Consider the following 14,860-nt stretch of genomic DNA (forward strand, 5'->3'; position numbering starts at 1 on the left):
AGGCCATTTTGTTTTGAGTGAGGCGGTATTTGTCCATCTCAGGTACCTGCTAGTTCCATTACCTGCCCTTTCGTTCCCTCTTTCTTTCATCTCTCCCTTCCTTCCTACAGCTGAATTTTACTGCATGCTGATAATGTCACATAAAATTCCATCTCTCCACTCTCCCCAAAACAGGCTGGTTTTGTAATTTTAAAACTGTAAAATAACAATATTTTGCATCCATAACTGCTACTGCTACTGCTAAGTCGCTTCAGTCGTGTCCGACTCTTTGCGACCCTATAGACGGCAGCCCACCAGGCTCCGTCGTCCCTAGGATTCTCCAGGCAAGAATACTGGAGTGGGTTGCCATTTCCTTCTCCAGTGCATGAAAGCGAAAAGTGAAAGTGAAGTCGCTCAGCCGTGTCCGACTCTTAGCGACCCCATGGACTGTAGCCTACCAGGTTCCTCCATCCATGGGATTTTCCAGGCAAGAGTACTGGAGTGGGGTGCCATTGCCTTCTCTGTGCATCCATAAAGTGCACTGTATATTCATTCGTCTTGTTTTGTTTGTTTATAAAATTACAGAAGTCCTGGTGCACCTTCTTCACTGCACTTCTCTTCATTGCCCTTCTCAGATCCTGCAGTTTTTACAAATTGAAGGTTTGTGGCAACCCTGTGCTGAGCAAGTCTATCGGCACTACTTTTCCAACAGCATTTGCTTACTTGTGTCCCTGTTTGGTAAGTTTGGTAATTCTTGCAATATTTCAGACTTTTCAATTATTATTATATTTGCTCTAGTAATCTGTGATCAGTGATCTTGGATGTTGCTATGACAACTTCCTGAAGGCTCAGAGGATGGTTAGCATTTTTTAGCAATAAAGTATTTTTAGTTGAGTTATGTACCTTCTTTCTTTTAGATATTATGCTGTTGGACACTTAATACACTACAGTATAGTGTAAACATGGCTTTTATATGCGATAGGAAATCCTAAAATTCATGTGACTCACTTAACTGAGATATTTACTTTACTGCAGGGGTCTGGAACTGAACCTGCAGTATCTCTGAGATATGCTTGTAAGACATGGTTACTATAGAAAATATCCAGAATATAAAGTTATATGTAGTAAAATTTAAATATCCTTCTTTGCTATGAATTTCCCCTACTTTTGGTTGCAACACCTTTTCTGTGCATTATAAACCTAAATGTGTAAAATACACACCTAATGAGTTTTTAAGTTTCCTAAGCTGAGACAACATCATACATATTATCTTCAGCACATTTTTCATGTAATATGGCTTTCCATGTCTGTGTTAAAAAATCTACTTCAGTCTTCTTAATGGTAATGTAATATTCCATGCTGAGGAGTATACATTTTATAAACCAATTCCCCTTAGAAGAAAATGTGGATTGGGCTCCAAATGCTAAATATACACATATCTTTGTGCCCAGGTGTAAGGATTCTGTAGCTAAGTTCGTGGAAATAGAGTTGCTGGGTCAGAAAGCATGTATTATTATTTTGATAGCATCTTCTTGTGGTGTATGATATCCAGTGATGACCCCCACTGAATCAAACCTCCCATGTTCACATCCTTAGCTGAAAACACACATTAAATCTAAGCTACCTACCCTTGGCTTCACTTGTGGCTCAGCAGTAAAGAATCCATCAGCCAATGCAGGTTCGATCCCTGGGTCAGGAAGATCCTTTGGAGAAGGAAATGGCCACCTGCTCCAGTATTCTTGCCTGGGAAATCCCATGGACAGAGGAGCCTGGTGGGCTACAGTCTATGGGGTTGCAGAAAAGTTGGACATGACTTAGCAACTAAATAACAACAACCTATCCTTATCATTTTAATAAACGTAGCTAGATCTATATACTTTAACTAACATTGAGAATTAATCTGGATCTATAGCTTCTTTCTCCCCCTGAACATGACAAGACTGGTAACATACTTTTACTTTTCTCTTCCTTCTCCATCTTTGCTTATTTTGACTAGATCATTTGAAATTTTCTTGATCTGCTCATTTTTAAAATACTATTCTTCTATTTCTTATGACATTTCCTGATAGCTATTAATATACTGAGCCTCACAGCCACATTATCAAATATAATTTAGACTTTATAATTGCTAGTGGGCTTTTAATCTCATCTCCTTGTAACATGTTATACTTTGTGAAAATTCTTCTTTTGTTTTAGATTCCTTTTGTTGTCATTTGTTTTTTTTTCCCAAAGAGATGCCTGGGTAGTAAACTTTATAAATCACTATGTACATAATAATATTCTTTTCCCCCCTCATACTGGATTGATATTTTATCAAGTTATGAAATTCTAGGATCAAGATAATTTTTTCTTAGCTTTTTGAAAGCATTTTTCTATTATCCTTTAGTCCTTCATCATTGATATGAAATCTGATGGCAAAGTGATTTTTGTTTTTTAGGTAAACCATTTTTTTTTCTTCCTGGAAGATTTTTGGCTTTTCTCTTTGTCCTTGGAATTTAATAATCTCAGTACGATTTGTTTGTATTTTTTATTTGTTATCTTTTAAAGTCTTCTGACTCAGCACTTTATTGGCCATTTTCAGGAAGATATTCAGATTCCTGGATACTAAAGCTCTTCAAGCAAGAAAATTCTGAATTATCCTTTATCATTATTTCTTGCTTTTTATCTTAAAACAAACAAACAGGCTGTGAGAAACACCAAAACAGCAGAGAAGGAGAAATAACATTTGTAGTCCATAATTTAAAAAAAACTTCCAATGGTTATTAATCATAGTTTATCATGTTCACCATTTTTTTCCCTACTGAAATATACTTAAGGTTCTAGAAATAATGCTATCATTCTTTTTGTTCATGAAGGGTATAGTTATTTATGGCTAGATCCAAGAAACTTAGATTATAGAATTGATGTATGTCTGTGGGGAAAAATTTGCTTTCTGTGCCCCAAAACCTCACTCATTTTCTTAATAAAATTGAAGATGGACTTCTCCTGAATACTAATTTGGCCTCATTCATTATAAAATCATTTTCAACAATTTAACAAGTGAATTTAGATTACGTATTTAGATTGTATGAACTCCTGGAAAATGTATTAATAATATATAACATAACATTTGCAAAATATCAACAAGAATGCCCTAGCTTAAATAAATAGCTTAAATGTATTAAAGGAAAAACAGTAGATCTGACTCAATATCCATGGGCTAATCTTTATCGAATGTTGCTCTGTGCCAGGCTTCTCTCTACTATTTTTATAAGCATCCTTCCTTTAATTCTCACATTAGGCCAATGAGGCAAACACTGTCATTATCTCAATTTTACATAGGAGGAAACTAAAATTGGGAGAGCTTGCATAGGGCCACACAATTAACAAATGTGCAAATTAGCAAAGACAAGACTTGAATTCAAGTTGCCTGAGTCCTTAGGAGTGTTTGCTTAAGGTGCACAGTAGCAAGGAAAGTATCAGGGAACTTGATCTCTGCACCTCCCAATCAGAGAAGACATTCCGGAGGCTGTGGTGTCTGAAGGGACTAGCCAGGTGAGGAAGAGAAGGAAGTTTCAGCAAAAGACAATTTTTACGATGACACTGAAGAGTGAAGAATGTGGCTCACTGGGGAGAACTGTATATTGCTGGGTGTGGATGTAAGTATCTCTCTATGGCCATCAACCTTTGTGAGGCATGGTTGATTTGATTCTTTGGATTTTATCAACATGTTATGTCTACATGATTGTCCATTCAGCAATTCACATCAAATGGTGAAGGTAGTTGAAATAACAGAGCTGATGGAGATCTGGCTTCAATCAATTTCAAACATATAAATGAGACATAGTGCTAAGATTTGGTTTCATCTATTCAGAATGGGGACTTAAATTATCATGGAGTTTGGATGAAATTTATCATGAAAGCACACAGTGGTTCAATCATATTTGCTCATCAAAATAATTGACAGTAAAGTTCAGGACAGCAGTACCAAATCTGCATGATTCTGGCCCATAAACATTTCAGATAAGGCTGTCCACTTATGAGCAGGCCCATAGCAGGGAAGAGTGAGAATGCACACTGGAGGAAAAATGTTAGTAAGTAGAATACTTTCAATTTTAAGCTTTCAGAGCATTTCTATGCACATAAATGAATCAAGAGCCAGTTGAATAGTTAAGAAAATGCTTTTTCACAGAGCTCTTTAAAATTTAACAGGTGTCAAAGAAATTCTACCAAAGAATCTGAAGTGCACTTTGAGTGCGTTTTATGTTCAGTGTTATTGCCTGACACAAGGACAGTATGTGAGACCAAGTATCTTCATCTGGGGAATGCTTAAATTCTAACTCCAGGTTAGACTTCATCATGTGCTAGAAATATCTTGGACAATTCCATCAATTCCCTGTAAAATAAGGCACCAGTTCCTTTACATCTCATTCCCATAGAGCATAATGAAAAACTTGCAGTGGCGAGTTGTACTGTGACTTTATTTAGTCATCTACTATGACTGCTCTGTGTCATGTTTATCTGTGGAGCCAATGCACTGTGTGTTAGGTTAAATTCCTTCTGTAATTTGAACCCCTCTCCATCAGAGTGATCTCTGACCACTTTTAAGGCCTTGGTATTCCTTCAAAAACAACGGCCTTATCTGTTCAGATCTCACCCTGAATTCCAGTTGCTTCTGAATTCCAATCAAAGAAGACTGAATAATCCAAATCCTTTTGAAATTTTTGATGCAATCTGATGTTGACAAGGATCTCCAGAGCAGTCTGTGTGAAAAGTATGCTCTCCTGTTGGATCCTTGCCCACACTGGTTCTTTGTATCTGATTCAAAGCTGTTTAAAACAAGGTTTCTTTAAAGTCTCATCACAGCTTGGATAAATTGACTTTAGTGGAAAACATCTTGACATGTCAGCTTCACGAACTTAGAAAACGTAAGGGTTTTGTCAGAGAAAAGTGATATGATTAAACCTTGATATGGTTTTTAAAAAGTGGATTGAAACAAAGCTATTATTTAAGAGATGGGCAATATTTCTAAGGACTGACTTATAGTCAGAGTGGCTGGCCTATAGGATTTGTGATTCTCATGCAACATCAAAGAGGGGATGGAGGCTACGAGGATACATTTACAAGTCACAACATGTTTTCTGGGGCATGAACATTCTCCTCTCTCCTCTGGCCCCTGCATTTTATCCTTCACTGGCCTTCTATTACGGCTCTTCTCAGAACCTCTCATATGTGCACTTAATCTATTTATTCTTTTGTCTTGTTTTCAAGTTGTTCATGTGTTATCTTGCCTCCACAATCAGATTGAAAGGTCTTGGAGATCAAGGGCCATGTTTTACACTGCTTTTGTGACAATCACAGCATCTAATAGTATGCCGAATTCACAGGAGACCTGTCAATCCTAGTAAAGTGGAACCAAATTGAGTAAGTAGTCTTGGTAATCTTGACCCAGGGCCAGGCAGAATCCACAAAATCTACTCCTCCTCACTGGCAGCCATGTTACATACCCAAGTAGTCTTCTGCGTCAACTATCCACATACAGTCTTCTCCTCAAAAGTCATCTTCTTTATGGGAAAATTGCTATTTTTTCCTAATCTGTAGTCCCTTTTCTTCTTCTTGAGTGCCAGGTCTAAGTATATGGCATTAAAATTTTTTCTTTTTTGTCAGTAATTAACAGAATAAGAATTATACCTGTGTGGTTGCCTAGTCTCATAGAATTTAATAGCAAATATGTGCTTGCTTCCTTGTAAATGGTTTCTTAGTCTCTCAATTTAGTTTTTACTGAGTCTGGCAAAACTATGATTTTTGTTGGAGTTCATCTTTGCTTCCAGAATCTAAGCTATTTATTCATTTTCTGTTTTAAAAACATGTATTTCCTTTGATTCTGAAATCAGTAAGTAGTTATTATAAAGATTTTGGCAAATAGAGAAGAACAACAAAAAAATTAAATCCATCCAAAGTCTTATCACCTAGAGATAAAGTTTTTAAGATAATGTCCTTCTATCCTTTTCCCATGTATATGTATATACATGGCCCTCAATCTATTAGCTTAGATGTATAAGACTTAATCCAAATGAAGTCTGACCTTATCCTTCAGTCATCCTTCCAGAGGATATTATAATCACCTTGCCAACTTTGAGGAAATTTCACTGATATCTTTATTATAATTGACTGGAAATTATAATCCATCCATGAAAAGTAGTTATTTTTATAATATTCTATCTCTCATCTAAGACTGTGGTATATAACCTTTATTCAAGTTCTCTTTTGTCTTCTGATAAAATGTTGTAGGTTCCTCCCCCAACCGCTTCCCATCGGAACCCCGCCACCCCGCGCACTCCGCTGTGAAGCAGTTGGTGGGGTTGTGTAGAAGTTCTACTCTTTTCTAAGTTATTTCTACTTTTTTAAATAGCAATTGTGAAAAGACACTTTTTATCTTACATTTACTTCTATTAATGATATTATTTAAGAAAATTGCTGATTTTTGGTACTTTTAATTATATTAGTAAATTTTATTAGTCATATTAATTTTCAGTGCACTTCTTGAAAATTATTAGCAGACCACCGCACTACTGACAAGTGATATAGCTGTACCTCTTATTTCCACTTCATGTCTTATTTTTTTTAAAAATAGTTTTATTTATTTATTTTTGGCTATGCTGGGTCTTCGCTGCTGCTCTGTCTTTTCTCTAGTGGCGGTGAGGATGGGCTACTCTTTATCGCTATGCGCAGGCTTCTCATTGCAGTGGCTTCCCTTGTTGCACAGCATGGGCTCTGGGGCACATAGGCTCAGTAGTTGTGGCTCCTGGGCTCTAGGGGACAGGCTCCATCGTTGTGGCACATGGGCTTAATTGCTCTGTGGCATGTGGGATCTTCCCAGATCAGGCATCGAACCTGTGTCTCCTGCATTGGCAGGCAGATTCTTTACCACCGAGCCATGGGGGAAGCCCAATTAGACTTTATCACCCACTTTTATTTTTGTTTTTATCACCTGTATATGCATTTCCCCCTTCTACTGCATTGTATGTTCTTAAGGAAACATTATTCCTTTGCAGCATCTCACAGTGTCTTCTAAAGTGTTCATATCCCACGGATATTTGTTGTTGATGATCTACAAACAGAGTACTAGTCATAACAACAATAATAGTGACCCAATATTTATTTATTGACTACTTCGTATGTGCCCAAGAAGCTCCAAGAACTTTATATGCTACCTTTTTAATCTATACAAACAACCCTTTAAGGTTGATATTATACCCTTTTTTCAGGAAACTGAGGGACTGAGAGAGATTAAGCATGTTGTTTTAGGTACACACTTAGGAAAGATAGAGCCTGGAATTAAATCCAGACATCCTAATCCCAGAGCAATGTTTCCTTCCACATATGGTCATATTCTTGTATAAGTCATGCTGGTAAGCTTCCTTAAATGAAATATCAGTCCTACTTTATAACCTGGTGCAACCAATAGAATGGGGTAAGACTTGAAGTGTGTTTTTCTGGAATAGTAATTGATTTTTGGTTTTGTTTTCACTTCTCAGGATAGAACTTTTGATTCTTTTATGTGAAATGGCCCTAAGAATATTTTATTCAGTAGTCTTTATAGCTTTAGCTAGCCAGCATAACTTTGGTTATCTCTTAAATTTTTGTTTTGCAAAATTATTTTTGTTGGAAGCAAAGATTATTTTATCACTTTTAGCGGAATAAATAGTCATCATTAGAAAAGTCATTATGATGAAAACATGATGGTGCACGTGTTTTCTGAACAGTTCACTCTGAGAGAGTTTTAACTGATTAAACTTTCTGTACTCAGTTGAAGAGTGGTGGACTCTCCAGAGCCTGGATGGAGGGGAAATAAGGCTGTGGTCCAGCTTGCCGCTGGTCATATGTGAGGCCACTGGAAAACCAGGTTTTTATTCATGAAAAGAATATGCAAAACTAAGTAGAGTATGATTAAGTTTTCTTCTAGGGCTGGAAGTTATTATTGATTGGTATCTATTGCCAATATCAACTTAGAAATCACAAGAATATATTTTTGATAAGTACCAAAACATCAAGCCCATTAAACTTTTTCTTTTGCCATTTGCAATCTCTCAACATCTCATTTAATTAATATAAAATACATTATTTGAAAATCTTACCAATTTAATATATAAGTTAAATAATCTTCAATTTTGAGTGATAGAATTATCACTTTTATGATCCCTTAGAAAATAAATTTAATTGACTCTTATAGGTATACTTTAACTGCAATCATTTTTATGTTCCCTCTCTTTACCCCATATGTTCACAGTAATTAAAATAATAGCAAAACAATAGTCACCTCCCGGTTCCATTATAAAAATAGTGCTTTAGAAAGAGCAATATTTCAGGTTATCAAACACTATTCATTTCCACAGTTTCAGGTCTACCAATAAAAAGCTATCTTTCCATAATTTTATTTCCTATTAACCTAGAAAATAAATACCTTAAATACTAACTTAGACAAATATCTCTTAGAGTTGATATTTTTAAAAAATTGTCAGACTTCTTTATTGAAAAAAAACTAACTTTTTCTGACATTCATCATGTATCTCCCAGTTGTGTCTACCTTTAGTGTTTTAATTACAGGTTATTTTGGGCTACCTACATAAAAATGAATTAGTTTGGAAGCCAAATTTCATTACTCATACTGCAAAGATAGGTCCAATAACAGATGCAACAAATTTTGACTATCATTTCCGATGGGATCACAGATGGTATTGATGTGGAAGACATCTGTGGCATAGGCCAGAGGAGAGAAGGTTGGCTTCCTTTTAAAGTCAGGGCAAAGGATGTGGCAAAAAGAAATCTAAGGATGCCACTCAGAATTCCTGCACTACTCCGTGTGCACTCAAGTCATGGTAAATCAATTATAACAGATTCAGAGGAACCCAGGTACACAATGGGTACTGGATGTTCCAGGATTTCCTTACTCTGTCTCTGGAAGAATCGAGAAGAGAGAATAGATGTTGTAAATTGTTTGCTCTTAAAAAGTAGATAGACAAGTCTTCTAAGTGGGAGAAATGCTTTCTCAAGTAGCAATATGGTTGCAGCAAGATTGAATCCCCCTGTACTATTGCTGAGGAGATTTACATGTCAGATAAATGAAGCAGCAAGTTAAACAGATAAAACCTATATTAGAAAGATGAAAAGGAAAAATGAGGCAGCACTGCATTATTAATTGAGTATATTGACCATAGGATATAACAAATACTATCAATTACCCATTTTGTGCTAGAAACTGTGACAGTTGCCAGAGAGAAATGGTAACTTAAACACAGTCCCTGCCTTCTCAGAGCTTATAGTCTTGCGGGGGAGCCTTTGTGCATATTTAAACACTAGCATGTGTAAAAGATAAATATATAATTGAAACAATGTTTTTCCTTTTTACTATTCTCAGGATTTGTACTCACACAGCCCATTTCTTCCACTGTCATGAGTTATAAATACTGGTATAGCAATAAGCATCTTACACATATTAATTCATTTAATCCCCATACCACTCTGTCTAGGTGTCTCCATTTTACCAATGAAAGCAGTTGGGCATAGAAAAATGGCTGTAATTTACCCAGGGTAAAACAGCTTCTAAGTTGGGGAGCTGGGAACCGAACCCTGGCAGTGTCAACCCAGTCTATAGTCTTCATCATGACTACATATATTGCAGTGATGCAATTGCTTGTGCTAAACTTCCTATAAATCTCTGTCCAGAGCATTAGTGTCAATACTTATACTTCTCCCTTTCATTGGGTCATAATGTCCCTGTGGGCCATGTCATTGATATTTTCCAGTGTGCTGTGCATACAACGCAGCTTTGGAATGTGTTATTGATAACTGACCTCACAAGTCATGCAGAGAAGTTCATCTGTGTACATAACTGATGTTGGCCAACTTCCTTCTATGCAGTTTTAATTTTGCTTTAATCCCGAGAGCTATTATCAGGTGACTTCAGTTAACAGGTTTTTAAATAAGAATAAACCCTGGCAAAATAAGGAGGACCCAAGATTATCACTCACAGGCCAGAAAGTTCCAGGCATCTGGGATACAGTGATCCTCCAGGGAGGCTGGCAGGACACCTCGTGACCCAACAACATCTCTTTGAGGAGGCTGTCCTTGGAACAACTCTCCTCTGCCTGATTTTTCTCCACAGTTCAATTCCCTCTCCATGTTTATTCTTTTTATTTCTGTTCCCATTTTTCTTGTTAGCACACCTTCTTACTACAGTCTGCTTCCACTGCTTCATGACATCTACTGTATGTTTATTTCCATAGTGCTCTGTGTTTTCTAACATAGTTGCAAGCCTCAGAGTTACATTCCCCGTGAGAGAGTATCCAGTGGGACCTAGTTTAAGGCACCTGGTTAGGGCAGATGTTCAGTGTCGGTCCTGCATGAGCTGATGGCCAGTCTGGAGCCAGTTGCCCTTGACGCAGGAGCTGACCTCTGCCTACTAATTTATGGTCAGGTTGTGATGATACCTAGCATTTGATATATAAGAAGCTTTCTTCAGGAAGTTCTGGGCATATCAGGCACTCTGAGAATCTGAGAAGGGTGTAGTGAAACTGTCAGACAAGTTGCATAGCTTTCCCAGTATAAAAATATTATTGATTTATTTCTATATTAAATGCCTATGTGACCCAAGTCAGTAATTTGTGAGGCTGGTGGGCTGGGGAACAGAGCCCTGTTTGTTAGAATAGAAAGAGAATGAGGGGCTAAGGATCATGAAATTGTTAGGGTATTATGAATATTAAAATTTAAAGAAATTCTAAAAATAGAGTTGTTAATTATGTGGTTAATTGTAAAGTTGTTGATAGCGAAGTAGTGGGGAAAAAAGGAACCTCAAGAGATTATCTAGATCATTTTCCTACTATACAGACTGAAAGAGGCGGTTGTCAACCATTTAAACATTTGTGTCTAAACTAAACTCCCTAAAATTTGTAGGGTAACATACTCCTGAGAAAGCACTAAAACAGAAAACCTCTCCTCTTTTCCCCATTGTCTCTGTCCATTACTCTGCTTTATTTTCCTTCTTAGCTTCTATTACTTCCTGCATACAGGTATTTATGTCTTTATTTGTTTGTCATTGTCTCCCTGTCAGAATATAAACTTCATGGAGCAGCTTGATCTCTTTCTTCCTCTGTTATATCCCTTATGCTTAGAAAGTGCCTTTATAAGCACCTACCTATAAATATTTGTTGAATAAATGAAACAGTTAATATATGTATTGAAAAGTGTCTGGATGAATAGACACCAAATTGCTAACAATACCCATCTCTGGGGAATACAGTTAGCAAAGCTGGGAGAGAATTGAAGGAGGAAAGAGGTAGAATGATGGTCTTTTATAAACCTCAGTATTGTTTACATTTTGCATTACTGAACAAAATTATATTTGACTTGTTTTACATTTAACATTTTAGGAATGCATCTATTACACAAGCAAGTGAAGGCATATGTAGATTTTATGTTGTAATGCAAACATGTTTACTAATGTCCGATAGCCCTTTTCAATGAATATATCCAGTGTTCTGTACTGAGGTGGTAAGTTCCTTTTCAGGGAGGGCTCATAGTTTTAACATTTTTATTTTTAGTATTTCATATGTGGTAAGAAATTATTATGTAATTATTGACCAAACCTCTGGGGTAACACCGGACAACATTAATACCAATTTTTAAAGTAAAAGTCTCTTACAAATGTCTGGAAACAGCCTTTCCCCAGTATTTAGCAAAATAATAGGATTTCTGGTAAGAATACTTACAACCACTTTAGAAGCAATAGATCATAAGCAATAAATAGAATCATTTTGTAAGGATAAAAATTATGCCAATACACATAATAGCTTTTTAAAAAAGACTATAAAATTGCAAAATTAAAGATGAAGAGTGTATTAGTTAAGATCCAGTCAGGAAAACAGAATTTAAGCCACATTTATTTCAGTAAACACATTTATCATGGGGAAATAATTACAAAAGGTGTTAGCAGCGCTTAAAAGTCAGACAAGGAATGAAGGCAACCAAAAGTTAGCAATAGCAGGAATCCTGTCAGCTTTAGAGCTGGAGGAACCAAGGCAGAAAACAGCGTCATCTGGGCCTGAGGCCAGCACCACTTGGGTAGGAACTGGGGCTGCTCAGAGGCAAAGGGTGGAGTTATCCATCAGGGACTAGAGCCACAAAGGGAAGAGACTCTCTGGTCTATGTAAGGAGTATAGTCACTACCTCAAAGAGAAAGAGGAGAAGAAATACTCTGGCTTCTTCTCTCTCCCAACCCTCAATCTCCCACTAGTGCCTCCCATTGGCCAAACCTAACAGGAAGTCTTTCTGAAAGGGGTCCTGGGAAATGTAGTTTATGGAGTTTGTCCTTTGAAATACAGTGCAGATCAGGAAAAATCAGAAATGGTTCTGAGAACAAACAGGCGAATAACCTGAATAAATGGTATAATAAAGCAAAAAAATATATTCTATTCATACAATAGTCAAGTTTTATATGAAATATTTTTAGACCTATTTAGTCACGTGAATTACTTTATATAATATTTATTCAGATATATTTGGGTAAGAATATCAGTGTGGATTGAAGAATAGGATTAATCATTTCTTACTTGATGTTAGGAATTTTTATCATTATACCAAATTTTTCAATGTTTAAAAAAGCATTTTTTTTTTTTTTTCTGATTTGTTTCTAAATGGCAAACTAAGAGAGAGACTTGGAGGATATATTTAAAAGCATTTCTCATGAAAAACCTTTTCCTTACCAATAAATTAAAAGCCAAATTAGACATAACTACCATTATATTTTCTTTTTTTAACTTCAGCGCTTGAAATATTGGGGACATTTCAATGTGCTACGTAGGCGTTTAAATTAAGTGAATGCACCTTATGGATCTTTGGAGGATCATCTTGAGGTGAATTTGCAGAATTATTATCATTTATGGCTTTTCATCAACTATTTAATTGAGAAGATTCTCCCAGTGATTTATACCATCATAAAATACTTGGTCTTATTTCTATTAATTATGATTTGGAGGACGTAGTAAATATAATGTTAATGAATGTGTTGAATGATGTTGGATTAATTGGAATGACAAAAAACGCCTTAAGCAAAGAATGATAGTTTGAGACTGTTGGCAAATTCAAAGATAAAACTGTATTTACTCTGTGTCCTGACCCATCCTTAGAGATCTGACTTGTCCGGAGCAAGAATTTAGGTCAAATATACAGGTTCAGAGCAAGAAGTTACGTTCAATCTTCAATTGTCATTCCCAGTATTTGGAAAACAATTCTTTTTTTAATTGTGGAAATTAGAAACAGAACAATAACTTCAAGTACAATTCACCTAGCTCTGACAATTGTTAACTCATGACCAGTCTTGGTCTATATATTCCCTTTCCTCTCAACTTGAATGCCATTGGATTATTTTAAAGACAACTCCAGACATCATATCACTTCATCTCTGGTTTTAACAAGTCTTTTCTTGGGGGTGGGGGTTGGGTGGCTGGTGGCTTTCTAGTACTGTAGTAGGAGTGTGTGTTAGTTGCTTAGTCCTGTCCAACTCTTTGCAGCCCCATGGGACTGTAGCCCATCAGGCTCTTCTGTCCATGGAATTCTCCAGGCAAGAATACTAGAGTGGGTTGCCATCCCCTTCTCCAGAGGATCTTCCCAACTCAGGGATCGAAGTCAGGTCTCCCGCATTGCAGACAGATTCTTTACTAGCTGAGCCTCCAGGGAAGGAGCATGAACACTTGATTCATGTTTCCCAAGAATGCCTGTTATTGGTGTGCCATGGTGTTGGAAATTGTCCCTTTCTTATGGGAAGACTCATGTTAACCCAGGTTTTAAGATTAATATGTGTTTTAGAAAGTCAAACCATTCATTCATTATGAGAAGTTTGGCATTAAGAACCCAAATAGTGATTCCTTCTTTCCTTGTTGTGATCAAGCTTTAAGGAAAGTCAAGTATTAATTCATTAAAAAAATTTTTTTGTAGGGCAGAATCTGAAACATAGGATTTAGAGAAATTGGATCACTGGCAGCATCAGGGTAAGATAGCCTGAAACATCCAAACTATAATAGGAATAACTTTGTGAATGGGACTGGAAGTAGTCTGTGGCCACACATTTTGCATCCAATTCCACCGTAAGGATGGATTTTCAGTGGGACTGGAAATGCTCACACTCAAAATCTGATGGTGGAGAATACCTGTCCCAGATTGCTTGGATGGACTCTACCACTGTTGCTCTCTGGGACTCTTCCTTTACTAGGCTTCCATGCAGTGAACCCCTTTTCAGACAGACTCATCTTTCCTAGAGCAGTTCTTTTATTTAGGTGACTGCATAACTCTGCTCTCGTTCTTCACTTGTTTTTTTTCCATAACTTCAAAGGTCTAGAAGGCACTTTTCTATAGAACCCCAAGTGACTCTAAACCTCTCGCCTCAACCTTCTCCTCTGTAGTGAGAGCAGGACTGGTCTTATAAAGAGGGCTGATGACAATCAGATGTGGTATAGGGGTTCCTGAACATCCTCCAGTGCAACTTAGCCTAAAAAGGAACAAAAAAATTTGCATCTCCTTTACCAAATACTCAATATTCAGTAATTTTTGAGTTGAATGAAAATGACTCTGGGAGGGGTAACACTCCATTCCCCTCTTTGGGAGCAGATTTCACTGGGAGTGGAGAGTGGAGTACCCATCACAGTATTAATTATCTGGGCAGATGGTGTGGGGCCTTAGGTCTCTGTTCCAAAGCCCACATTTTAGACTGTAGTTTCCTTGCATTGCCATGAAGTCATTGGACTGACTGAGGGAATCTGCATGTCAAGCACAGAAAATCCTCCTAAATAATAAGGGTAGTAGATGAGAGCAGAAGGAGTTTAACTGCATCTTGGTTGTGAAGCCGAAT

At 36.9% G+C, this 14,860-nt stretch overlaps 1 protein-coding gene across 10 annotated transcripts in view; it reads left to right on the forward strand.

The window, feature by feature from the left end:
• LOC145521081 (uncharacterized) overlaps positions 1 to 14,860 on the forward strand; it is a 489,520-nt gene that overhangs the window by 128,534 nt on the left and 346,126 nt on the right. Inside the window, exons 1-3 of one of the 10 annotated variants that reach the window (XR_014065085.1) lie at positions 7 to 42; positions 565 to 717; positions 1,576 to 2,958. The exons of 7 other annotated variants lie outside the window; for them this stretch is intronic. Coding sequence is in view for 1 of the 3 variants with exons in the window: in XM_081528984.1 (XP_081385110.1) it covers positions 565 to 717 (153 nt within the window). In the remaining 2 variants the exon portion in view is untranslated. Of the gene's footprint in view, positions 1 to 6; positions 43 to 564; positions 718 to 1,575; positions 2,959 to 14,860 lie in introns of those variants that run through there. 2 more of the 10 variants (XR_014065092.1, XM_081528984.1) reach the window with 2 other exon arrangements.

Source organism: Giraffa tippelskirchi, chromosome 9, assembly GCF_054371585.1.
Source record: "Giraffa tippelskirchi isolate mGirTip1 chromosome 9, T2T-mGirTip1v1.2.pri, whole genome shotgun sequence".
Classification (NCBI taxonomy): domain Eukaryota; kingdom Metazoa; phylum Chordata; class Mammalia; order Artiodactyla; family Giraffidae; genus Giraffa; species Giraffa tippelskirchi.